The following is a 27,908-nucleotide window of genomic DNA, read 5'->3' as shown; positions in this document are numbered from 1 at the left end:
GTAATTCGTGAAAAAGAACGAAGAAAAAAAAAGGCTTATCGATTTTTAAATAATATGATTAATGGAAGTCGTGTTTCTCGTTCGTTAATATTGTTTTAATTACAGGGAAGTAAATTGTGCAAAGCATTTCAAATTACGGAATGAATAAATTGTTTTTAATGTAAATATTATTATTATTTTTAACGTTTTCATTATACGTCGTTCGTAACGATGCAAATGTAAAAACATGAAAAGTTAATTCGTACCCAACAAACGAAACGAAAACTCCATACTGCCATATTATATTGTTGACCATTTATTCACAATTTTACTGGTCGTTTCCATATTATAATACTTAAAATTACGTAAAAGCTGAATGCATATGTATGTAGCAATATCCTTGAAAAGGTTAAGTATATTGTAGTTTATACGAAAGTAGCCTTACAAATAATACGAAGTTACGTATAATTGTATTACTTTTTCTCGAAAATATTTATTTCCTTTGTCGAATCATTTTTGCTTTAACAATTTTGTATCGAGCATTCGAAATGTACGGTCGAATCGTTCAATAAACGAACGTTACACCATGCTCGTTCCAAACCAGTATTATTATCCTATTGGTAGTTGAATCGTTGAACAATTTAAATATTAAAATTGTCTTTAACGCCAAGTATACGACAATTTATAAGCAGCTACGTAATACATGTAATTTACGCCTCGTATTTCAGTTGCTCTTCGAATATTTTCATCGAGTTTTCGAGCATTAAAAAAGACACTCGGTGGATTAAACTCGCCGCTGTTTAGAAGCGGTAGTAATAACTCTCGTAGCAAAGTCCGATTCCATAGCACGTAATTGTGAAAAATACTTCCTAGCTATTTCTCTCCGAATCGTACACGTTGTTTCGAAACATTGTTTCTTTTTCGTTATTCACAGTAGACGAGGAGAACCGACTCTCTAATTACCGAGTCCTGTTCGAAGTTCAGGAATCGACGAAACTTCGCTGCGAAAAAGTAAACATCTTTTCGCCGGCTGGTTCGGCGTAGACTGTTCTCGTAGCGTCCGCAGAGCGGAAGGACTTTCGCGCGGGATTGTTTGCCGAACTGCTCGCGCTAGGGGATCGGGGACAAAGAGAGGGAGGAATAAGAAAAAAGTTTATACGCGGCAACGGCGAAATCCTTTGATTTCGCGCGGCGATTCGATGCCAGGGGAAGCGTTATTAATGCGGTGCGTCGCGGGGAGAAGGCGGGGCAGCGTGAAGGTGGGGGTGTGACAGCGACACGGTGAGTGGGGCGCGAACCGCGTGCTCTAATTGGTCAACGGCCGCTAGGTGTTCGCGGCTAAGTGCCTCGAGTTCGGCCGCGTTCGCAACAGTGCAACCGAGAACGCCGCGCGAGTTTTTGACGACAGATTCGCTCTCCGTTTCGTCTGTCGGTATCGAGATTCGAGATATATTGAGGACGACACCGCGCTCGACCGTGTACGCGAACGAGTACGTTGCCGCGAGAAACCACCATGGCCCAGAACGGCACCGCGGTGGACCGCAAGTTCGAGATCAAGAAGCAGGAGATGTTCGTGATGGAGGTGCCGGTACCGTCCTGTAAGTTTCACTCTCTTTTTCGCGTAGGTCGTTACCGAGCACGCGACGACGTTCGCACGAGACAATCTGGAGCGATTCCTGTCGTCTCGAATATTCGCGATCCGCGAGTGCAATTTTCGTAGAGACCCGCGAGGGTTTGAACAAGGTACATTCTCCAATGGGTAGACAAAATTATATGTATAAATTCAACGAATTAAAAAGTACAATTTGTTTATTTTACGAGGGAGTAATAATATATATAAATTCATCGAATTAAGAGTACAGTTGATCTATTTTACGAACGAGTAATAATATTTATAAATTCATCGAATTAAGAGTACGATTGATCTATTTTACGAGCGAATATTACTAAACGGTCGAAAAATTATTTTTGTAAATTGATTCGACTATAATTATTTATTGATATTAATATTAATACTTATCTATTAATGGAAATAAATTGAGTTAAATTAAAAAATTTGATATGAAAAAATTGTTCGTTAAATGCACGTTACTTGTTGCATAAAAATTTTAATTCAAATTTTGAAGTACAATATTTCACGACGAATGAATAGAAATTTAACCGCTCGATCGAATAAACGTTGCGAATATTATCGCTATGTTTTGAGTTTTTTCATCGCTTATTATTTGAACGAAATTTTTCCCAACTCGGGATTCTCGCGCCATGAATCTTTGAGTTAGTTTACACCATGCGTTCGACGCGCGTGCCAAGCACTTGATTCATGATGAAATTATGGTGTCGATAATAAAGAAGACATATTGAACCATTAAAATACGCGTATATGAATCCCATTTTTGTCAGATTATACTTATATTGCTACGATGTGGCGTAAAGTCAGTTAAATTAAAGAAGATTTTATTTGTTCGAAAAACATATTTTTTTATTAGAGTTTTTCAAAAAAAGAAATTAACTAAATAAAAATGCAAATCTTATTGTCAATCTTAAGTAAATAATTTACCAGACATTTCCACTCGTCAAATTTCGACTTATTTTCGGTTTAAGATAAACATTGTGTACCTACCATAAAGCGTGCAAAAAAATATGCAAAACGTAATAAGAAGAGAGAAAATATTACATTGGACGTAAATTAAGAACATTTCTCAACACAGCACATTGTTTCATTTTGATTCTTGAACAAATTTTACAAAAAACTTTTTTCTAGAATTATTGTATATATAATTTTATATCTCTCTAAGAGGGTTAGATTTATTCACCGAACCCTCAAGAAAATTATTATTATTTTTATTGGTAAATGTTTTCTCGTACAAGTAATACAATTAAACATTTTGTTCATTTTGTTGATCGAACGGTCTTTTTCGTTAAAAAACGAAGAAGTCAAATTCAAATTATCTAATAAAATTATAGATCACTTTGATCGAATAAAAAACATTTAATTATTCGTAAAGATACATATAAATGTACACATATATATACATTCCACGGAAATGGAGATAAGATACAATTAATCAAAAACTTCTCCATTGCACGTTGAATTAAAACAAAAATTTTAATTATAGAATTAAATTTATTATAGCAAACTGTAAACAGCTATAAACGCTGTTGTCGAAAGCTAATTTGAATTAACATTTTTAGACCAGAATGAAAAATTAAATTCTTGCGATGGAAAAAAAATCATCCATAGATTATAACCAAGTAATTAAAAGGAAAGGAAGTGAAACGGATAATAATGAATAATCGACAGATTGATATTGTTGGTCGCAGAAAATTTTGCCCGTTCTTGCAACGAATCTTGAAATCATGGCTTCGTTATGCATCGATAGTGAAACTCATAAGATTCTCATGCCAGAGAAAAGATTGCAACCACTTTACGTAACGAGGAGTATCTGCATAACGATAGCTGCGCTGATTATCTCCGATCAAATGCACCGTGAACTTGGAAAAACGATCTAGGGAGAGAAATTTTTCAATGTCTTCTTGCTTACCGATGGAGGGATAAGGTTAGGTATATGTCGTTGACTATACGTCAACCGAATCGTTTAATCCACGATTTCTTTGATCTGACGTACATTATTATCTTTTCGTTGAATGACAATTTAATCAAGATGGGTTTTACTCATGATTTCTTAAATTGGACATATAATGGGTGATCAAATTGTTACGTACACTTCGAAACTACCACTTATTTGAAGATTAGTCAAGAATGCACCGAGAATGCACCGAGAATGCATCGAGAATGCACCGAGAATGCATCGAGAATGCACTTAAAATTATAGTTTTGTTTTTTTAACGTATTGTTATATTTATAATAACATCTTACAACTATTTTGAAGCTTCTATAATAAACAATATATATATATATATAAGAGCCTAGTGTCATTTTAATAAATAAATAAATAATGATATAAATAATATATGTATGTATATATGTTTTGAAGTTTATAATAACAAACAAAATATATTAATATTTGATCATACTGCCTTTTTCATCCACATGCAATAAACATTAATTGATGTCGAAAAATTAACAAAACTATGTCGAAAAATATCGGAAGCATGTCGTATATTGCGAAAGCTTTGAAATAGTCGTAAGATGTTGCTAAAAATATACGTATAGATTTTTTAAAAATAAATTTAATTTCATTCTTAATTTAATTTTAACTAAGTACTTTTGAAGTGTTTGCAATAATTTAATCACCGAATCTACTATTAGCTCTTTATCAAATCTATAGATCAGTAGATGTGACGAAGATGATTAATAAAACTCTGATGATTAATAAAAACTCCCAATGTGTTACTTCCAGATTTTAATCGATATTTGCAAAATAATAGTACTTGAACCCGCTGATAGTGATTTTAAGGGCATACAATTAATAATCTGCGAGATACTTAACATAAAGTACAAAGGTGATTGTTAATTAATCAGATATTTTTTTTTAATTGTCTTTCGATATTTTTTCAATTTTTAAATCCTCTAACTTTCCTTGAATATTAAACTTTTTATGGGCGTACTTCACTATTTTTATATATAGAACGGTAAGAATTCTATTTAAAATATAGTTACACAAAAATATAATAAATGATACAATCGAACAGATTGCGGTGCCCCCTATTCCTATACTAGTACATAATTAAAAAGTTTTCAGGTATTGACCGCTGTAGGGTGCAGTGTACTTTACCAACTTATATTTTGTCAGTAAAATTTAATCAATTTATTAAAGAAAAAAAATATTCTTACGACATCTTTTAATTCCGCTGATGTAGTTTCCAATTTCAATTTACCGCAGGAAAAATATAGTTCTAAAAGTCTGTTAAAAAAATATTGTTGCTACAATTGCATTAATTCATTCAAACAAAAAAAATATGTAACAATAAATGCAGGGTTTGGGGCATGTGCCCCGATCGCCCGTGTTCAGGGCAGTACCGGCTCGCCCTAGTTCACGCTGAAAGGGATAAATCGCGCTCGCTGTAACTCTGAAAATTGATATTTTCCGTCGATTATTCTCGAACCGTGGTGCAACTTTATTTTCAACAAACGTTTCATGCGTGGTTCCAAACTTTAACGTGGAGATAATTATTATTTACTTACTTACTAAAATGACACTAGCCCCTAATTTAAAATATACAACAAATTAATAAATAACAAAATAGACTGAATCGCGCGCTGTCACGTAGAGATTAATTCAATGTAAGTTGTAGTACTCGTAAATAAAACAATAATAATAATAAAGATAGTTGTATAATGAATTTCGATGGCTATGGTAAAGTATAGGAATTTGTTTATGAATCACGGTTTGTAATGTACCGCGACCGTGCGAATCCACGAGCGAAGCTATACCGTGCACTTGTTGCCTTGGTTTCCCGTGGAATACAGTGACACAAGGGCGAGAGATAGGCGTGTTGCGACACGAAATGTTCTCTCAGGTTCGCGTCGATTTTTCGAACCGGTGGCGCTGCAACTGCGAGCCCGGGAGGTGGAGCTAACGCACAAAGAAACGTTTCACGATCAATCGAGCGAGCCGCTCGACGCGCTCGATTTGCGAGTAAATTCAAGGAGCGCGAGAAATAATTATAGGTAGACTCGATTCTCGCTCGAGAAAACCGAGATAGTCGACCTTGGCGACCCTCTCGGTTCGATGCACGATCGAGGTTTAACGGAAGGGTTGCGACGCATCGTACGCGAAGATCAGCGTTGCGTGGGAACTTCTCTCCGGCGAAATACCCTTGGGCGAGTACCGCGATCGAAAAACCCGTATCGCGCGACCTACTTGCAGCTGCGCTATTCGACAAGCGAAACATTAAACGAACTGAATCGCTTCCGGTTGCATTCCGACTGGTCTCTCTCGCTGACGCTGACATTCCTTGCGGAAAGGTTGCCGATTATCGTGGCTAATACGGTATTCCACGGATATACGAAATCAGTTTTTGGACAGTCGGAACGAAATTACCAATAATTATCGTTTACTCGAAAGGGATGATACGTGCCAGCAGAATCGAATTCAAATCATTGGTATTGTAGAAATTAAAATTGTTGGTCATTGTATGTTTGTAAGATTATTGTCAATGGATTCGTGAAGTTTTCCCGATGAAAATGAGCCCAAACACGACTACATTTGGATTACTTGTACTTGTGCGTCATTAAAAATGTTTCAAAATCATTAAAATGACGTTGAATTAAAAATAATCCGAAGTAGGTCGTGTTTGGACTCGTTTTCATCGGGAGAACATCGACAATTGATTAATAGTAATTTCACAAACGTATAATTCGTTTCGTTAATTTTTTATTGGGTGACCTTATTTGGCGTAATAAACTAGAATAAAATTTCACGAAGGCATGGCATATTGTATTAAAAAAGCAAGGTTCAACGTATCACTGTTTTATAATCTAACCTTAAATAGTGAAAAATATATAAATGTTTATTTCTCATTAGACAGATAGTGATAAGAATAGAATACGCAAATTCAAAAGTGTTGCTCTCGATTGTTTGCTCGACTCATCTTCCCTCAAATATTAGCATGCAAATGCAGTCTCATTGTTTCCTTTCTATTCGCCAGCTATTCGTAGACTTTGAAAAGACACATCCGCCAAATACTTCGTTCAAAGACGCATTGCTTACCAAGAATCGTGCATGATCATAATGACACTGTAAGCAATTTCGCGCGAACCGTGGATCGTCATTATCGCGAGACAACACGTGTGTGGAATAAAACGAATGGGCGCGTAAGGACAGTCACGAACACTAGGTTACGCGGAATGCAATTCTAGCTTTAACGGGGTCTTTTGGAAACGGAAAAAAAGCATTTTTTAGTAATTTTTTCCAAAGAAACCGTAAATTCGATGAAAATGATTTCAAACAAGATGACTGTAGCGGTTTTGTACTTGCAATAATTTTTAATAAAAAATAATCACAATTGTAAAAGTTACCAAAACAAATATACCAGGTGTTTCAAAAAATATAAATATTGACACGATCGCGGTTCTCCTACGACTTTAAAAAGGACAGATAAAAAATCATTCTATTTATCAAAGATACAATTACGATCGACGCTAAAAGAAGATCTTGAAATTTAAAAAAATGACAGAACGCCTTAAAGTTTAAATATCAATTTTTTTCAGCTATTGTACAAAATCGATATGTGTCTATTAAAGTGTTAACGTTTTTTTTTTTACTTTCGACGGTAACTGTATCCTTATTAAACAGAGTGCTTTCAGTTCAGAATTTCCTCTCGTTACCGGTTTCGCGTCCAGTCTCCGGTTCGCGCGAATTGACAGCGATCATCGTGACAAAAAAATGTGTCCAGTGGGCAACGGGCTTCGATACGGGGCCTTATTAAAATCGTTATCTTATCTGAGATTTCCTCTCGTTCCACTTATATAAGCGAGCCAGATTCATTGGACACGCGATGACATTCGCCTTTCCTAATCGTAGTCGCACGTGTGTCGAACGAGACGCGTTTCTTTCGATCACTAGTCACTAGTCATTGATACGCTGCTTCGCCGAATCGAACCTGTTCCGAGTCGTCGAACGATAACGCGATCTCGTCGAAGTAAATCTTGTGTCACTATGGGCGAGTAGACGGGGACGAATCACCGTGATAATGAGGCCATAGATGTAACGATTTATTGTACGATAAGTCGTACGTCGAATTCAAATGACGTCCACAGGTTGTGCCAGCTCGAGTTGTTTACAAATATTCTTCAAACAGTAATATCAGACATAGTTGTAAACTTTATCGGTACAATAAATTCACTCCTTGTAATCTTCATAATTACGCTTATGTACATATAGATGTACATTTGTTAATTTTTTTCCTCTCTTTATTTTATATGCTTGATTCGTTACATTCTTACCAAATTTGTTTTTGAAGTCGTTCTGTCATCAATGAATTTACGATGGGATTACCGGTTGTATTTGATCTTGAAAGAGGTTAAGTGAGACTGAACAGTCTTGGAAACTGGTTGATGACCGTATTGGGTTTCTCGGCTATCGAGTGTCGTATACAACTGATTTCATATCCGCGAAAAGTACATTAGAGTATGGTAAACTTATCTGACGGTGTACTATTCAAGAATAGAGATTTTGTTTTGGAAGTATTTGACCACGGAGTGCGGAAGATGGTGTTGTTTTCTGTTAGCATTGCAACGAATGACGCGCCACCTACCTCAGAACTGTCAAGGGAGAAGTTCTCTATGGCGTTGATAACAGTGTATATTTATACCTCACCTTTATACCATAAATATATTTTACATTTATACATTATTTCTTTAGTTAGTATTTAATTTTTTGTTGGATATAACTTTGATACAAGAAAATATTATTATTATTATTACATTCAAATAATATATTTAGTATTATCTTATATTAAATACCTTATTCATATATGTTTGATACTTTATTATAATATATTATAAAGATAATACTGGATATATTATTTGAATATAATAATAAATCAATATTATTCATATATATTTTATGCTTTTATTTTAATATTGTATTTGCAGTAAAGTATTAAAGCATTATAATTTTAATATTATTTTCATAGTAAAGTATTAAATTTGAAAATAATATGAAGGAGTGATATATATACACACATATACATACATACAAATATATCAGGAATGTTTAAGGTCACATGTTAATGGATTGTTAGTAAACAGTAACGCCAGACATCATCAGTCATCAATTTTTTCGAAAACGATATTCTCCGATGCAATTTTGTTATTCTATAATTTTGTCTCATTTTGTACCATAGAAACACTTTGATCCCATTTGTACTACGAATGGTGGTCCGCGGTGTATACGTAAGCTTAAATACAAAGATAAATTGTTACGTTTATGGCGGCTGGTAGTCGATGACGTTACACCTCGTCCCTTTCGAATACAGAATCTCGAGTCGCTAACAGCGCAGAAACTAGAATAATACTAGAATACGAGAAAACCGGACTGAACGTGACTCTAGGCGTTGGAACTCTTTCAATCGGATGCCTAATAGAAAAAAAGTGCTATACGATGCGAGCGTAGGTGCTCCATAAATATGCATCTAGTTGATGTTTCGTAGTATGACCTTGTTTCAATGAGCCTCTCGGGATTGAACGCATACTAGGTTTATTGTTATCTAGCGACATTTTTCTATTTACTCGAATAGAAAAAACATAAACATCGTACATTCATCACCCTGAACTATCTTTCTTTATTTTAACCCCATATTAACTAGACACACCTGTTCATGAATCTTTAACTCTTTTTTCTTTTCTATTATAGATTAGCTTTTTATACCGCTTGATATATGTATTTTTCTTCTATACGATACAATGAAGATGTTACTCTTATTATTAAAAACAAAATTTTTTACTTATGTATTCATTTTGAGGTTAGGTTCAAAACTAGACTTTGCCAGTACCTCTGTTCTTACGTAATAAAATAACTATTTTCTTATAACATGTTTATTTCATTCTAATAAACGTAATAAAAACATTGTAATAATAATAACAATTATATATTACATTCATCGTTAATAACAATGTCGGTGTAATTTATAAAAACCTGTACTCGTGAGTGAGAAAAGTTTAACCGCACGATAAATGTCATTGTTCAGAGTGCGAACATTTGATAGAGCATAATCGTTTAGGTGTGATATCGATAACATCACTAATACGTTGAGTATATATAAAAAAACGTGCAAGATATCGAGTCAAGGTTGCACATGCTATTCATTGATATAAGCATTCAAAAATTTGGTCAATGAACAAAGCGTTGTTCCAGATGGTACGAAAACGTACTCCTCGAATCTTCGTGTCGCCATATTTAACAATATTTAGTAGTCCGATGTTTGTTAGATCGCGTTAAAAGGCAGTTGAACTCTTTTCGCGCAAAGATCGAAATGATTAATGCTTGATGTGCGGAAACCTTAAAGTCGTATTTTTTAAACATACACGTTGAACGCCCCAGAGGCGTTTACCGCTCTTGCGGTGATAAAGCCACTGTTCCACTTGTTCAACACGCGACGTAAAACACCCTTTTTAATACTTTGCAGTCTTCGGGTGAGAGTTGTAATCTAACGAAAGCTTCCAAAACATTTCTCGATGCAGAATTTTCAAATTCGGCACTTTATAAACATTCATACACAAACTTTTATCGCGAAACAAATTTAAACAATCATCAGTGTTGTTCGACACAAAGAAATCGACCTGTTTTGCTAATCAAAATTACGATGTTGTGCGTAATATGTTCTTCACTATATTTGCTATTTTCTTCACTTATTTTTTATTGCACTTTGTATTACGTATTTGGTTTTAAAGAGTTATTTCGTTAATAGTGATAATAATAAAAATATACTTTCTTCTTTCTTCTAAAATGTTTCGTTGTAAAATATTTTGAAATTATGAAGTGTAAATTTTTATTATCTTGTGTAAAGTTGCAAACAAATTTATTATAAGAGACTACATATGTAGAGCAGATTTAGAAATTAAATAGATGTCAATATAGCGACTGAAACAGTAAAATCACGTATACGTGACAGCAGCTGATAACCGCTGGCTGGCGGAGTCACGTATTTGTGACAGGGCCCGTTAAAGAGTTAAAGACACCTCATCAACGTGCGGTGCCTTTTAAAATCGATTATTCACGTGTCTCTTGGTGTTCTGCGTCGTGCGTTACAAAAGTGGAACCGAGTCTTGAACGTTCACGCAGAGTCGTGTTTAGGTATTTTGGCACCCTTCGCTTATTTGCTTTGAATAAATACACTCAAGTTTTAAATTACAAGAGGTGAAATAAGTGTTCAATATTAATTATTAGCATAAAAATGTGACAGGAAATAGTTTCGTTTAACCATTTATTAAAACAATAATTACATACAATCAGTAAATTCATTGCAATTATTTACATGTAAATATTGCATAGCATATACACAATTTTAAAAGTAAAATATAATAAAATAACAATGTAAAATGCACATTATAATAAAAAAAAATACATATGAAATAAATAACATTTCTCAACGTTGATAGAAGTGAAATCTGTTGGAATGACATAGAAATTAAACGTTTTTGCAATTTTATTTTCTATCGTCAATATTGCTAAACCAGAAAGTCACGCTTGGTACATGGTTGACTCGAGATAAGTGTTATTCAGTTTCAGCTTACTAAATCCTCTTTCACAAGAGGCTACTGCAACTGGCATACTTAACACTATTTCGTATGCAATTTCAAGATTTGGATACAATGAACTCATGATTCGTCAACAAATAATATTTAATCATTAGGTACTTTTTTTTAATAATATTTTGTATTGTTATTCCGTATGCTTCAGCGTTTCTAAATTTATTTATTTTTTCACTTCATCGACTCGTGAAACGTAGAATAATTTTGTTTACTTTCAAGTGGCGCCTAGGGGTACGTGCCCTTTACCTCTGTCTCGTAGCGGTCTTGTATCCATACCATCTAAAGGGTTTACCCGTCACGTACGGGAGTCGATTTTCGTGTGGCTAACCTAAAATTTAAATACCCTCTGATATTTTAAAATAGTCCTCAGGACCTCCATACGTCGTACGGATCCCACTTACCTACATTCTTAAACATGTTCATCCGCAACAGGCAATAGTAAAGAGAATGCAGTTTTGTATAAACGTTTGTGCGTTATGAGAAATCAGATAAGAAATCTATGGGACGGATAGATCCCACCTGTTTGTGAAGAAACCACGGACTATACTATGTAAACATACGAGGAACGAACCTCATACGCGAGGAGTTAAATAAACTCGAAGTAAACGACAGCAGCCAAATAATACTCCGTGTCACGAAAAGTAGCTGAAAGAAAGCGAATGTTACGAAGAGGTCGATGTATGACCGGTGTCTTCGATAAAGTTCTTAAGCCACGGAATCGCAACGCATCGTGTCGCGTCGGATCGACTCGCGAGAGTTGCGCGCGGACCGAGAATGCTGACTGGCTGGTAGCGGTCACGTTCCATCCCACTCGCTCTCTTGAATAATACATACCGCGACGTGCACTCGCCTCTTGTTGTCGGTAATCGTCGTGTTCGGACTGAACGGATAAGACGTGAGCAGCTAATAACAAACAGGCAACCAGGCGGAAATAATTTATCGGTAGGGCGCAAACCGCCACGGAATTTCAATAGATCGCGACGTAATCGCAACGCGATCCGAGCGTTCTCGTTGGAATGGAACGGGATGACGCGTGAACACGCTCGTACGCAACAAACGAGAATAATTATGCTCGGACGTGCCGTACTTAAACTTATTTATATTATTATAATATTTTTATTACTCAAATAAATAAAGTCTCCACATATCGAATAAAGGAACATTGCGTAAAGGCGAAGTAGAAAGGTTGCTTGCAAAGCTAACTTCCATAGTATTTATCTACTCGTATATTTCGATAAATGAGAATAACCTCCATTAGTAAAAGTAACAAATGATATTAAGGGAATGACATTATAAATTTGTTGTTTGAAGAACAAACTGTAGAATTTTTGGCATACTAAATACTACAAGAATAATTGAAAATAAAATAAAACGAAAGAAACAGACAGGTCTAGGAAAAGTTGCATGAAATGTTGCTAGCAAAAAATTCCAATGTCTTTAAAGGAACTAGTAGGTTAGAAATTGTCAGTCTTCTGCTATGGACGCAAGGGGTTGTAAGTAGTGAAGCAGCAATCGTTGAACCCGCACTCTTTCACTGTAACCTAGCAGATATTTATATTCAATTTTTATTCCAATTTTCCAATTTTATACTTTATTTTTTTCGTACTCTGCTACAGTACTTTGAAATCGTTAAATAAATAAATTAACCACACAGATCTCTACAATTACCAACAGATATTATTTATTGCATTTTAAATCTGATTTTAAGCTTAACCTCTAGGATATTGCACAAATAATGAAACGTAAAATGAAAAAATTAAACAAAAAAAATTGATCTAGAAAAGGTTATATGATATTTATTTGCTAGAACAAAAATAAACTGTTTAACTTAAAAAAAAATTAGATTAAAAATTGCTAGTCAATTTCTCATTAGGAATTTAAAGAATTAGTCCGCAAATCAGCGGTAGTCAATGTTCATATTTTATTTTTATTTTATCCTTTCTGTCGTTACATTTTATTTTATTTATAGCCTATTGCGGTACTATAAACTCATTAGACGAGAAAATAAACATCTCTGAACCTTGCAATTATCGATGTCCATTGCATCACGTGAACCGGAAGTTACACGATGGGCACACCCAACTGCCTCCATAGTCGCTTCGTTTTCTCGGATCGAACCAGATCCCTTGAAAACGATTGACGATTTATCGTGTCACAGAGAGATTGCGCATAACTTTTTAATTTCGATAGCGAATTTTCATCGATCATTTGGATTAAGAGCCATAAATTTACGAGAGATAACATCTTGGAAACTACTTAATTGCGCGAGTTTAATGTCAATAGATATATATATATATATATATATATAAGTATCTACATTGGTACAGTCGGTCGATTCGCTCGAATGCTGGCGTCGAAAACACATCGAAAGTAGAAAGTCTCGATAGGCTAAACGCGTTTCGATTGTCCCCTGGAGCGTTCCAGCTTGTTCCGTGACGTTCGAGTTACACGGGTTTGCAAGACGCGTTGGTCGGCGCTGATGATAATCGACGCCAACGCGTCGAGCTTCTAATGCGGGTCAGCGCGATGACAACGACAGCGACGACGACGAGAGAAACGACAACTTCGCGCTACACTGAACGCGCTAACGCGAGAAAATCATAAAAAAAGGAAAGCGCGCGCGTCTCGGTTGCCGTTGCGGCGATCACGGTCGGCCGTTGCTACTGGACGAGATGAAGCGGCAGGAGGGGCGGGGCGAGGCAACTTGCGTCTCGATGTTTGTATTCCGAACGAACGACCAGAACACAAGTTTCGAAAACACGACGAAGAACCACACTTGTTGCTCTCACCTTCGAATCCACGTAACCTCGCGTGGCAAATATCGTGGATGACGCGTTCTCGGAAATCGTGAAAACCGTGTACTCCTTGACACGAATCGTTCGTCAAGAAAGTTCGAAGAAGCGAGCGAACAACGTCACATCCCGTACCCGTACTCGTGCCGCGTTTAATTTTACGCGAGAATCGGCCGAATTACTTTAAATTTCGAGTTCCGGCAAGGCTTCCGGCCTGCCGACTAGGGGACACGGTCGCGCATGCACGTCCCGTTTCGTATCTCGTCCGAGACGGACGTTATTTTCCACTTTACAAAGTGAATAATGTGTTTAGGACCTCGAGTGTTTCCTGTAGATGGACACACACGATACTAAGTCAAGCATTGAAGTCGCGTCGGGAGAGAATGTCGTTAATTTGGAACACGTATAAAACAGTACCCTGAAATCTTGTCGAAAAGCATCAATCGAATCTATCAATCGCGTCGGTAAGAGGCGTTTGTTGGTGGCGACACGGCGACGGGTGAGGCAGGACTCCTCTGTACCGACCGTAGACCGAGAACAATTTGTCACTTCGCGTTGTTCGTGAAATAAGTTTCCGTGTTGCGTTACGCGATGTTACAATTCAACAAACAATGGCGGGTACCGACTACCGTTATTACAGTTTCCTTCCTTTACCATTATCGATAAGCACGTTCCGGTTGATGAGCTCGTAACAAAAAAACCCATCTCATTCGCAGAAATTGCGTAATCTTGAGTCAGCGAGATTAACAACAAGCGATCTAGCTGTGTACCTTAACACGGTAATTAACATTTTGCGGAAGAATCGAGTATCTGCGGTTCGTGTGATGCACAAAAGTTTAATGCATCGTCATGGCTCTTCGCAATGAAGCTGCGTCATCGTAACCGAGCTGCGCCGAAGTTTGAGAACCGACCGTTCCGTGAAACGAAGCGCGGCGTGTTCTTTTCCCCCGAAATTCCCGCGAGATCGTCGCGTCGAAGAATAGACGAACGAGGATAGAAATTGTCGAATGCGAGGGGAACGCGCATACATACGTCGTCGCGTCCCTTACGCGCGCGATGCAACGATTTTTGGCACGCGAGATTCTTGCGCTCTATTAATAGCGCGTCGCGTATCTTTATTTTCGTCGGCGATTTGGCGACGCGGTTAAATACGAAATGCTCGCACGTTCCAGCGTCCCACGTGTCACTCGAACTTGCACGATTTCCGCGTGCAATTTCGGTGGTACGATTGGAAGGGCGGTTGGGTACTCGTGCTTCGATCGATGACGCGGCAACTTCTCGCGATCTCGCAACAATTCTACGATGAATTTCATTTTTTACGATTTTTCCGACCGTCGGGTGGCCTTGTCGTTAATTGCAAAACGAGTCTCTCGTTAAACAAACGTAACGCAAGCACCGCGACGCTGACTCACCAACCGTTGATCGCGGTTTCTATCGGACGAGGCAAATCTCGCAGAGCGATAACGAGCAAAGAAAGATTCGGCGTCGCTAAGGAAACAGTCGTATATTTTTGCCGACTCGCGGGATCCTTGAACGGCCAATCGTAACTGTGGGTCGTGACGTGAATGCGATTACGCGATTTCCAAACACGCCCGACAATTCGATAGCGCGGAGATAACGCATTCCAAGGATTTGTACCAACGACAGTCGAATCGAATCGAAACGGTATCGTATCTGATCCGATCGATTTACTTGCAAGAGGTTAAATCGGAGCGCGGATGTAGGCGGACTTGAACGCGGCGTGGACTGTCCATCTCGATAACACCGCGGACAATTTTTCCCCGTTACGTAATTTTGACGGATATTTTTGAAACAAAGCGTCTCAGCCAAGTACGGAAACTCAAAGTCTCGCCAGGTGGACCGATCCGTAGCCGAAAAAGGGAGGAAGCGAACAGTGAAAATATCAAAATAAATTTACAAGTACGAAAAATGAAATAAAAATTATTCCTTTTACTTGAAGGTAAAAAATTATTAAGAGTGACTTTTACAGTATTTATTGTCGATGTTCGAGCGTGAATAAAAGTGTGTAAATTAAGAAACTCGTTCTTCGTATTTTTTTTTTTTCATAACCTTATTTAGTCATCTTTGTAGTCTTCTTTTTTATATTACATATTTAAGCGTATACAATGTCTTTTAATGTTAGTACATATTTATGGAAACATAAATAAGAAAAGAAGAATAAAAAGTGACATGCAAGATAAGACTATATGCAAAATTTCCGCCTTCTAGCACGTTCCGTTCACGAGATATAAGTGACTTAAGATTCGTAATACAACGTAATTCGTAACATTACGAATTCTTGATCCTCGGATCGTTTTTCTGTGTTGACTTTGTTAAGATACGTAAAATCTGGGCAATACACTATGTAAAGAACAAACAATATTCATTTGTAAAGACTCTTTTCTAGTCTTATTGTACAGATTAGGTACATAATTATCAAAACTTTTCCGAGCCTAACACGAGTTCTCTATACTGACTTTTTAAAAATGTATAAATTGTTACAAAAAATTCGATATTAAAATTACAAAGAAAATGATTAGTAGTTAGTTGATTTTTTTGTGGTCTTACGAATAAACTACTATGTTTTATGTGTAAAATTGTTTAAATAATTTATCGAAGAAATGTTTCTCACTTTATCTCTTTCCTAAAATGATATAACATTAGTAGTAACTTTTTTTAATTTATATATTTTTTAAAAATGATTAACGATGTTTTATGATTGAAAAAATTATTTATTATTTTTTTTTCACGAGAAAAGAAATCAAAGAGTGAAAATATCTTTTTAACTATATCCTTGTACTATTGCAAATTCTATATCAGTTTCAGTTTTAGAGGTATGTGTGAAAAACATTTTTATATTTTTCATATAGTAATTGAGCATTTAATCTGCAAATTAAAAATTTCCAGGAGATTTCTTTTGTTAATATTTTTGCAATTTCTTTTAATATTTTAATCTTCCAATGTGATGTTTCAGATTATTTCCATTCTATTCTACATGAAAGGTGTACATTCAGCTCCTTGTCATATTTTTTGATTGTTTTATATAGTGGATTTATGGATGTTTGCTTTGGCACTTGCGACATTAATGTATTTAGTGTATTGGAGAGTCATTGAATTTCTTAAAAATATTAAATTGCTAAATGAGCTCTAGCAAGGTCTAGACTAACTTCTAATAACTATTTGTAGTTGATGCAACTATTTATAAATATAAATAATAAAAATAAGTATTCGTTTCACAATAAATATACATTGCAACGAATTCTTTGATAACGGCTTGTTAATAAGCAACAAAATAATAACGATCAACACATTGGGACTCAGCGTACCAGAAACATTATAAATCTTTATTTTACATTAAAATATTGATCAGATATCGAATCATTCGCGAACGCACCTCGAACGATTCGAATTTCTAACGCAAGGAGACGTAGCATTCGCGCGCATCTTCATGATTGGCGGAATCAGGTCGACAGCGATAGATGGCGCGAGCGCGTCCAATCGGCGAAACGGATTGATGAGTGGCGCGTGACGATTGGTCGAGGCCCCTCGGTTCGTTTCGTTCGTGCGGCCACCGCACCCCCCGGTTCTCCCTGTTCCGCAGAAACGCCGGCCGAAGTCGCACGAGGGAGAGAGAAAGAAAGAGGCAGATGCGTACTCGCTCCCGAACATGGGATCGCTGTTAATCATCGTTATCGGTGTGCACGAAACCGTCAACCGATTTGCTGCTACGAGGCCGATTACGGGCGCACAGTGAGAGCAGTTCGTTCGCGTCCGAGCACGTTCACGCGCTTCGTCAAGAGAGTCGTCGTCGCGTGTCGCGTCGTTGTCTTTCCAACACGAGCACCAGCACTCACACGGTCTTCACCATAAAGCACTCACGCGTCGTTGTTCTCAATTGCCAGTGATAATTCCGTGAACAATCGAGGCTAATCGATACGCACGAGTAACGAGAATCGTCATCGTCGCATAACGTGTCACGAACGAGAGTCACCTCTCGTTCCACGATTCGGTTTCTTATTCGCAATCGCGATCAAGTCTTCGTCCGCGTTCACAATCACAACCACAACCGAGCTCGTGTTCCGAAAAGAAGAGTACCGAGAAAAGCTAGTTTATCTTCTACTCTTTACGTGTTCGTCGCGCGTCGAACGCGGGATGAGCGGCAACGGCAGAGCGAACGGCGAGAACAGAGGACGGAATGGCCACGTGCTAGTCTGGGAGCAACCCGGCCTGGAAGAAGAGGACGGATCGGCGGTAAAACGGAGAAGTATGGCAATTCTGTGAACGAGATATATTTTCGCGTCACGATTCAATTTCTATAAACGCGTTTCGAAACGACTCGACAAGACATATACGAGGTATCTGCATGTGTCTCTCACGTAAAACGCGTCTCGGACCACGTGCTTTCGCTGCCGTCACTCCCGACTCGCATCGCAACCCGCCCTTTCTTCTCTCTTGCCCGCCGCTCCAGTTCTAATCATCTATTCCCGCGAACGTGTGACGCATAAGCATTGAACCTTTTTGGAATAAATGCAGTCGTCGATTTTCCTACGAACGAAACGCGTCCGATTCACCTGCGTCGGCGTAAAAATAATCGCGCGTGGGTGTACCTCGTTCGTACGACTCGTCTCCTCTCGTGTTCGCGACTGTTTCGTTTCTTTTTCGCCGTCCTTTATTCCCATTATTTTTCTTTGTCGAATCCCCCTACTAGTTTCGTGGATCAAGTTTTGACAAAACAAACTAAACGTCGTACACCTGGACCCATGGTCCCGAAGGGGAAAAACTCGTTATTACAATTCTCACTGTCGATACAAAAGTATAGGGTTTGTTCGTATACGTCGGCGATAGAAATACAACGTTACAGATACAATTGGGGAAGATCCATTAATCGGTGTATCGGTACTAGAGTTGACTCGTCGAACATAAAAATTAAATAATGGGTGAATCGTACGCCGGATTGCAATCGGGAGTCATACAGTGGCGCCATACTGGCATCCAATAAAACTCGGTCGTACGACAGGTTGTACCCTACAAAGAATCGCTAAAAATATATAGTTTTCTAAAATCTGTTTAAATATTTTTGTCATTTTACGTTTAAATTAGATCATAAGTATAGAATTAGTTAGGTTAGGTAAACCAGTCGTGTTCGCTGAAACTTGTCTTTTCACCTTGCTTCTATAAAATGCAGTGTTTTTTGTACTTGTGTGTTTTGTTTTTTCAATACAACGTATAAAGTCGTTAAATAAACAAAAAATTTAGGAACGAACCGTCCGTGGGTTGCGATTGATCCGCGAGCGAAGAAGCAGCCGTTACCGCGATAAGCGTCGATTATCGAAATAATCGCTCAGTCGGTCTCTCTAGGCCAAATTCTGAGACGCGTAATTTAAAGCTCGTCGAACGCGCTCGAGCGTCACCCCGAAAATAGCCGAAACGAAGAAACGTGTGATAAATGTACGATCGACATCGAAAATGTAGTTTTTGCAACGGACTTTGGCGCTCGCTTGCTCGATTTCCTGAGTATCGCGTGACGTTGCGCTCGCGATTCGAGACAATCGTCAGAAGCCACGGGCGCGCAAACGAGACGACTACGATCGCGATTCAATCGTTTTACGCGTCGCGTGCGCGAATATAATGATTTCCCTCTTCGATCTGTCGATCATCGTTTCCTTGGTATTTCTATTCTCTCTCTCTCTCTCTCTCTCTCTCTCTCTCTCTCTCTCTCTCTCTCTCTCTCTCTCTCTCTCCTGTTTTACGGCGGCGTGTCGTTAAAGTTGCTGTAGCATAGCACGGTTAAGTTATTTCCACCGGACGACCACGTGCTCGTCGGCTGCTCCTCAGCTGCTCGGCGGCGACACTGTCGTCGACATTGCCGCACACTTTGCCAACGAGCCTCGAGGTTGCGTGCGCTACAATCGTCCTTGCTAGTAACGGCTTCGATGCGAATGCTTCGAACCAACCTCGAACTTGACCCACACAAGAAATCTCTGCTATCATGCGAGTTCTTACCGAATTTCAAATTTATTACGAATTCTACACTCTATATACGCGAAAGAAAAACAGTAAACTCTGACACGAAGGGAAAGTAAGTTCTCCGTTTACACGGTAAATTCGTTCTAAAGCTTCCGCTCGTAAGAAATTGTATCGCATCACTTTGAAGATATTTTGAAACCATAACTTGTACAAAGAAAGTTTTATTCGTCAATTATTTATGAAAAAAATTGAGTTGATCAATTTAGGTGGTTTAATCTGTATATAATGATGTGTGTATCTGAAGATAATTACTTAACTTAAATAAAACTATTGATTTTACGAGATAGGGTTAGCGAAAGAATCGTTTCCATTCTTCGAGTAAATTTATATTTTTATTCTATAAAGGATATTTTAAGGTTAACTTGATTTCTTTAAATGGATACGATAAAGTTTAAAGATGCAACAATACCATTAAACATTATTTTCTGATCTTGAAATAACTTTCGGAAATAGAAATAGAATTATAATTTTGAACAGATCCTCTAGATATCATCCCTCTACATTTTAACCTAAATTTCTCTACACATCTATTCCTGAACTTCCAACACCGATGATCTTATTTCATACGCATTATTCTATTCTTTTTTGCTTCTTTTTTTGTTATTGTAATTCTCATTTCCTTCATCGCTCGTTTCTCTATATCGTTCTAGGTTAAACTTAATAGTAGTACAACTAAGTCTCGCTTTATATACCATTCTATACATAAATCTTCTTTTCCTATAGGGTAATAGAAACATTTTCAATAGTAGTAGTAGTAGTAGTAGTAGTAGTAATAACAGTTTAAGACTAATATAGTTATGGACACGTTCGAGGATGTAATCAGTATTGGAAAAGAATTATATTATATTATTATAACTTCTTCATTACATATATTAGAAGAAATTATACGATATCAAAAATAGAGCAATTGTCTTATTGCGAAGGCTGCTTTTAAACTTAACCTCAATTGAAACCTATCCTAAATACGATCGTTAATAATGTGAAACGAGCAGGTTACATCAGCAACCATTCTACGAATGTCGGAAATGTTTGAGAGGTAAAGACAGTTTAGGGTAGCGTAGGAATTAGCGTCGCGCAGGGACCGCGTTCCAGAAATTCCTACTCCTCGAAAGCTCGACGCGACCGATTCATTGGAAATCGTTTATTTCATGGAGATTCGACTGTTCGTCGGGCGCTGTCGTCGATCTACAATATGGTCGTAACGGACTTGAATCCGTTCGATGAGTTAAACAAGCTTAATTGAATACCGTGACTTCTTAACCCGCGACCAGGGATTTAGTCGTACCGATTGCAACGCCGAGAATAACGTCGAGTTAGCGGTATACGAGTTATTAGCCGCTATTAGTCCTGGAAGACTGCGAGAGAACAATCAAAATTCAGACGCGCCGCGTTAACCAAAAAACTTGAATCGGGAAGAAGGAATTTCACACAAGATGCCGTCTAACAAAAATTAGTTGCAATAGTTATATGTTTGAAGATTTCTTTGGAGATTTATTTCCTGTTTTTAATCACTCTACAATGATACAGTGAAATGTAACTTCTTTTCCTGTTTACTTTCTTTCATTTTATGCTACTTCTTACTCTTTAAAACAAAAAGTATTTTTCACGAATAGTAAATAAACAAAAATTAAATAAATAAATGTTCGAAAAGGAGAAAATCAAAACTCAAAACTATTTATTTATTTCGATTGAGGTCTCCACACGCGGTTAATATTATTGTAATATCGAATATTGACAGTAGTATTGTTCATCTAGGGACGATATTGTGGATCAATGAAAATATTAGATCGATCAAAAAGTGTTTGATCTCATTGAAGCTCTGTCGATATATTGAGACTCGTGCGGATAATATTGCGCAATATTATGTTTCCTGTGACCTTTTGTGTTGTTCACATTACTCACAGCGAACAGGAAAGGAAATTAGAAATAATGTTCACTATAGCTAGGTGAAGGCACGGTTAGAATAAAGTTAAGGTATGGTTAATCCTCTACTCTGTGAATATAGTGTTTAACCGAACTTATTGAGCCTAAGGAAAAGTTCACGTTACAACAACGGTGATTTGTTAAATTACAGACTCTATTTCTGGGATCAGTGTGAATAACTATACAATTAGTTCTGTACATTGTCGTTTGAACGGAAGAGGTGATCTAACTAATCTCACAGGTGTATTCATAGGCATATTTTCGAGCAAGTCAAGGTCATCTGATTTTGCCATTACAAATGTCAATAATAGTAATGATCATAATACGTATCTATTACACCAGAACTCTATACAAAACGCAATAACGTATTCGGTAAAAAAAGAAAATAATGTATAGAAGACAGATATACATTATGGTACAAAGACAAGGTATAGCTATATGCTGTAATTTAGTGTTAAAAACAATGCAATGAAGATACAAAGAAAAGAGAAAAAATGTATAGAAAATTAGACTCTAACGAGCAACAAGCCATAATGCTTTTAATTTACAGGAATTGAAATCGTGGTTATTATTAATTAATATTGCCTATAAATATGGTTTTATAATTATGGATAAATAAACTATGATTAACATTAAGTATATTGAAATATATACAAACATACTAATACGAACAATATTTAATTATATAATCGCATTATTTTTCTCTCTCTAATATTTCTCTTATATTTTTACTGTATTTTGTTATCAAATTATCGAGAATTAAACAAAAATTAAAAACATATCATTGATATAACCTTGTGCTCGTTATAACAAAATTTGACTGCGTATTTATATACATTCCTATTACTTTGTTTTTGAGGTTAGGTAACAAACTAAAGCTGTATGTTATCCTTTCGTCCACAAAATCAAAATATGAGGGACAATTATTGTAATTGTCATCTGTGAGTTATTTCGTTCGCAATTTTAACCATGTACTTTTTCACGATCATAAATCCGGTAGCGCGTGCATTTTGCAAATAAGGTTTTTCAACTATGAGTACAAATAAAAGGGTTTGTTTTAAATCTTAAAAACCAATAAGAGGCAAGGTATATTTACAATGAATGTAGAATAAATTTTTATATTATATTAAATTCGAAATACATTATTTTACTTGTTCCACTATTGAAAATGATTGTACACCGCTGCAGCAATGTATATCAATCTTCTAGATATTGTGTATTTATATATAAAGCTTGAATGTAAAAGTAATGATTTAAACAACACAAGATCGGATCTTTAAATGAGATCAGGTCTAAGATTGTTCTATGTTCAAGAATATATACCGATCACTGAACGATTCGTTCCAACATACCCTGCGTCAACGTAATTGTTGAGCACGAAATAATCATGGTATGACGGTACGTTGCGCTCCGAAAATAAAACTTGGCATCGGCTCTATTAATAAGCCGCATTATTATCCCGCGATCTTATCGTGCAGGGATTATGAATAACCAACCCGCACAAAGTTTCGTCGGTCGGTCCATGTTGGAACGTTGATTGTCGATCAATGCTGGAGGAGAGGGGAGCGATCGGTCGATCTCGGCCGATAAACTCACGCGTGCGTGTTCTACCGAACCGATGAGTTCCACGAACCCGTCGATGATAGAGATGCTCGATTTCTACAAAAAAATTTGCTTTCGACCCTAAATAACTAAAGTCGATTCGAAAAATCGTTTCTATATCTCGTATATACTGTGATCTGCGTATTTATATTTATATATCACGAAGAAACAAAATTAATCCGAATTTGAGTCGTAAATTATACAATATTTATTAGTCATTTATATTACTCGCTTTTGAAAGTAAGAGTTCCGCGAAACAACGATGCTTAACAAGAGGTAAATAATCCCACTTACTTTTCAATAATGACATGCGACAATTTAGTTTTATAACTTTATTCCATACTTAACCTAGGCTTTCGCTAATCTGGTATTTTATTTCGACGTAACTTCTACCGAAAATGTTCATCAAAATTCTGTTGTATTGGCAATACTTTTTACATACCTTCGTATCTGTATCCTATTCTCGTTCATTTCGAAATTGTATTTAAATATATCATTCCTTTTACGTACCCGAAAGGACCCTAAACCTAGGCTCAAAAATGTTAACAATGAATTATTATTATTATAAAGCAAATCGATCAGCCTTAACGGTGATCTATCGACGGTGAACATATTTCTATTTCTACCAGACCGCACATGTATCTTCGTCATTAGAAGGGGAAAGAAGAAATCGATTTATAAATATGATTAGTTCTTTATTTTGATAATTGTCAACGAGTATTGTAGGCAAAAGCACCGTTCACAATTAAGTAATTTTCAAAATAAGTTCGAAACAACTCAAATTGACCTCTTTAGCAGTTCTGGTGCTATCTGACACTGATCAATTTTTTAGAAAACCGATTCAGAATCGAACATCTCACGGTCTTTTCACAATCAAGACCTCGAGAAGGAAGTGGTCGCTGCATGACTCGACCTTGGCTTCGTCCGCGGTCGGAAGTGCTAGGTCGGCGATCCGTCTCGAATTTCGTCGAGTCGGCGCTAGGTTTCCCCGCGGAACCGAACGCCCAGGAACGTCGTCTCATTTCTCGCCTAGATTTACGAGCCACGTTTAAGTTTGTTTGCTTCACACGATACTGGAGGCACCGTGCGCCTTTGGCGAACATGCATCATCATGATAAATTATTGAGTAGGCGTCTATCGTTCGCTCTCCTCCTTGTTCTATGTAAAAGTCGTTTTCGGGAAAATTACGACGCGGATACGCGCGCTTGCTCGTAGAAACCGAAGCCACTCGTTTAACCCGCACGAATACCAATCCTATTTAACGAATATACGATTTCTCGAACGGATTGTCATCGGCACTGCTTCGGACTTTAATGTCACGTATTACACACTGCGGCGCGACTTGATTGAAACTGCGTCATAATAGATCGTCGTTTATTATTCAATTGAGTGGAAACAGTCACAGGTCGTCGCACTGTTCAGTTGGTTATGTTCACTTTCCCGATACCGTAGACTGTCGATTATCGGAAATTTTGTGTATCAGTTGAAGGTTAGGTTTAAACATTAATTATGCCATTCGAGTGTAAATAAGTTTCTTGGTGATTTTGAAAACAGTCTTCGACGTAATTTATTCATTTTCTCGACGTATCAGCTTAAGATGAAGGCTCTCTTTAGGAATAATTCAATATTTCTACAATTAGAGAAACAATCATAAACTTTATAAATAGTAATTAAATTGTAATCTTGATTAATTATCTTATGATAAAATACTATCTATAATTTATTTTACGATATTTCATGATATTATTCAATAATTAATAAGAAGCTGCATTCCTAATTAAAAAACCATTTAATTACTCCCAAAGGGAGTGATTAATACATTTATATATTTTGTAATGTATATACATTTTCTTCTAATATGCGTAATTAAAAGGCAATAATAATAATAATGGGGGCAACAGAAATTTAACATTTGAAAAACAGGTACAACTATTTTTTATCTAACACAGTTACAATATTGTATAATATTAAATACACAGCTGGAACTTGGGTTGGTTTAAGAGTAAAAGCCTAGACAATCATTCGATAATCAGTATATCTGATAATAAATTTTTATAGGATTAACATTTCGGTTAATCGACTTTCTGATAATCGATGGTTTAATTGTACATCATACTTGAAGATTTACTCGTTGGCGAACAGTTCGTGAATTAGGTTCAGTCTGTGAGAGAAGTGTAAAGTTATATCTGATCTGATGTTTTTACAGAGGATTATTAACTAGAGATTAGTACAAACACATGGTCGATTTGTTAAATTTTTCGACCTACTGACATGCTTATTATTTTTTTAGTATATTGCCTAGTATGAAAAGCAACAGTAACAAAAATATCTTTCTTTAATTTTCAAAATAATATTGATTTAAGAAATTATATCAAATTTTAAATAATATTATTTTAAAAAAAGAATTTTTTTCGCGCAGCTACGCCTTTTTATAATTATGTATATATGTATATTTTTTAAGTATGCTCTTATACGTGTATGTAGATATATTCTCTTGCTTATTTCCGTGTAAATTATATTTTATTCTTTTCGATACTACACATATTATATGACAGTGGAATGACTGGTGTTGATACGACTGATTTTGCCTTTAAAATATTTTTGACCGTGGTAATATAACACTGTAGCAAAGTACAAATTGACTCTAGAGTTAAAAAGAATTAGACATGTTCAACTTTTTTAGTATATCTGCAATCTTTTTATGTACTCGTTCGAAATATCTGCGCACGACATAAATCATTTTACTTTTTTTCGTAGCATTAATTATAACCGTAATGAACTTGTTTCTGGAATGTCTTCATTCGTAAATACTGTCGGCTCTTACGTAAATTTCTTATGGGCTCGCCGTATATTTGAGGTTAGCTTTAGAAACAGCCTTTGGCTGTACTTGGCCATTACGCAACATTGTTCTGTTTGATATATGATATGTACACTTTCTTTATTTGTGGGGTAAAGTTATTCTAATAATAGTTTTAATATTTATTAAAATCTAAATTGAACTTTTGTTGGCACAATTTAGTCGAAAAATTTAATATTATCTCACAGGAAAGTATATCCAATTACATACATGGCAAACTTTAGTACATTTTCTTCTCGCGTAATTATTTAATTTCTTTGATTCTGTTCGATTAACCTTTATACACATATACGTTTATCTACTCAAATATGTCGAAAATAATTGTCTCAAAAACATTTTATAATAGCTTGATTCGAGTAACAATGTCTAAACTTGATTTAATACTACAAACATTAACACTTATCGTTAATACTACTTCACTTTCTTCATTCAACAGTTTTTACCTCTCTTTCATTCGTATATGTCTGTTTAAGTCGTTATTACTTATAACGTACAATGTACATAAAAGAGGATAACCCCATTTGCTTGGCAAACATATGAAGCAAAAAAATAACAGCTTCATGAAAATTTGGTTTCGAGAATGTAATAATCAAGCCTTCGAACGTAGTGACGCAATGGTCGGGGTCGTTCGGTCGATCCCAGATAATTGATAATCATTTTGAAAGAATTGCCGGTTGGATCGATGGCGCGATCGTTCGCCGATCCGTTGCGAGCAGGAAGCTGTCGTAGCGCGAGAACGAGCTTCCCAGTTCGTTGCGTAGTTTCTTGTTCAACGTTATTTGGCAAGCGTCACGCAAACACGAGAGAACTCGAGCGAGTCAACGTCGGAACGCCACTGAAAGATTCTGCCTCGAGCGTCATCGCGCAAGCGCGTCGTTTGATTCGACTCGAGTTCGGTAGAATTATTTGCAGAAACATTCGCGAGTATTTATTTATTCGTAGACAATAATTAGACCCTTTTTGTATAAAAAAAAGTGTAGGAAATCGGTCAGAGTTTATTATACAATTGAAACGACATTGAATTTAATTTTAACGAAATAACTTAAAGTTATACATATTTTTACATTGCGGTCTCTAAGGAAGAAAAATATTGTAATCGCGAGAAATTTCGAAGAATTCGTTTTACAGAAAAATATGTTTTAAAGTTTCCTGATCGTGTAGGCTACTTGAAAAAAAATTTTTGTCAAATGTGTATATATACTTGTTAACACGATTGGGTCTAAATGGTAGAATGCATTTAAGTAAAACTTTATATTTAAATTTTATATTCTCGTCTCAAGATCTATTTAAATTTGAGCACTGTTACATTTGTAATGGTTATATCTATTATTAGTGGAAAGTATTAACATGTTGGCCGCCGTGCGATCTGTCGACAATATAAGAAATTCTCGACAAGGTAATGATTTCTCACTAGACATACAAAAGAAATCTGTCATATTTAGTATAATTTTCTTTCATTAAATCACACTGGAAAATAAACTGAATTAAATCGATAACATCAGAATTACCA

General features: G+C 36.4%; 1 protein-coding gene and 1 long non-coding RNA gene across 4 annotated transcripts in view; one reads left to right on the top strand and one right to left on the bottom strand.

Annotated features, from left to right (window-relative positions):
- The first annotated feature begins 1,340 nt into the window (after positions 1-1,340).
- Positions 1,341-27,908, top strand: part of Picot (putative inorganic phosphate cotransporter protein picot) — a 38,737-nt gene continuing 12,169 nt past the window's right edge. Inside the window, exon 1 of one of the 2 annotated variants that reach the window (XM_076311108.1) lies at positions 1,341-1,577. In XM_076311108.1, coding sequence (XP_076167223.1) covers positions 1,493-1,577 — 85 coding nt within the window. In that variant the 5' untranslated portion in view covers positions 1,341-1,492. Of the gene's footprint in view, positions 1,578-17,623; positions 18,254-27,908 lie in introns of those variants that run through there. The other variant, XM_076311106.1, reaches the window with a different exon arrangement.
- On the bottom strand, positions 24,241-27,206 carry LOC143146951 (uncharacterized). Of its 2 annotated transcripts, none has more exons than XR_012992124.1 (2): positions 26,842-27,206; positions 24,241-25,171 (listed from the first exon to the last, which is right to left on the bottom strand). It is a non-coding gene; the product is annotated as an uncharacterized LOC143146951 (long non-coding RNA). The 2 variants fall into 2 exon arrangements; XR_012992125.1 differs by lacking the exon at positions 24,241-25,171 and adding an exon at positions 25,472-25,702.

This window comes from Ptiloglossa arizonensis, chromosome 5 (assembly GCF_051014685.1).
Source record: "Ptiloglossa arizonensis isolate GNS036 chromosome 5, iyPtiAriz1_principal, whole genome shotgun sequence".
Taxonomy (NCBI): Eukaryota; Metazoa; Arthropoda; class Insecta; order Hymenoptera; family Colletidae; genus Ptiloglossa; species Ptiloglossa arizonensis.
Note: the sequence above shows the minus strand (reverse complement) of the source record. Positions and strands in the feature narration are given on the sequence as shown.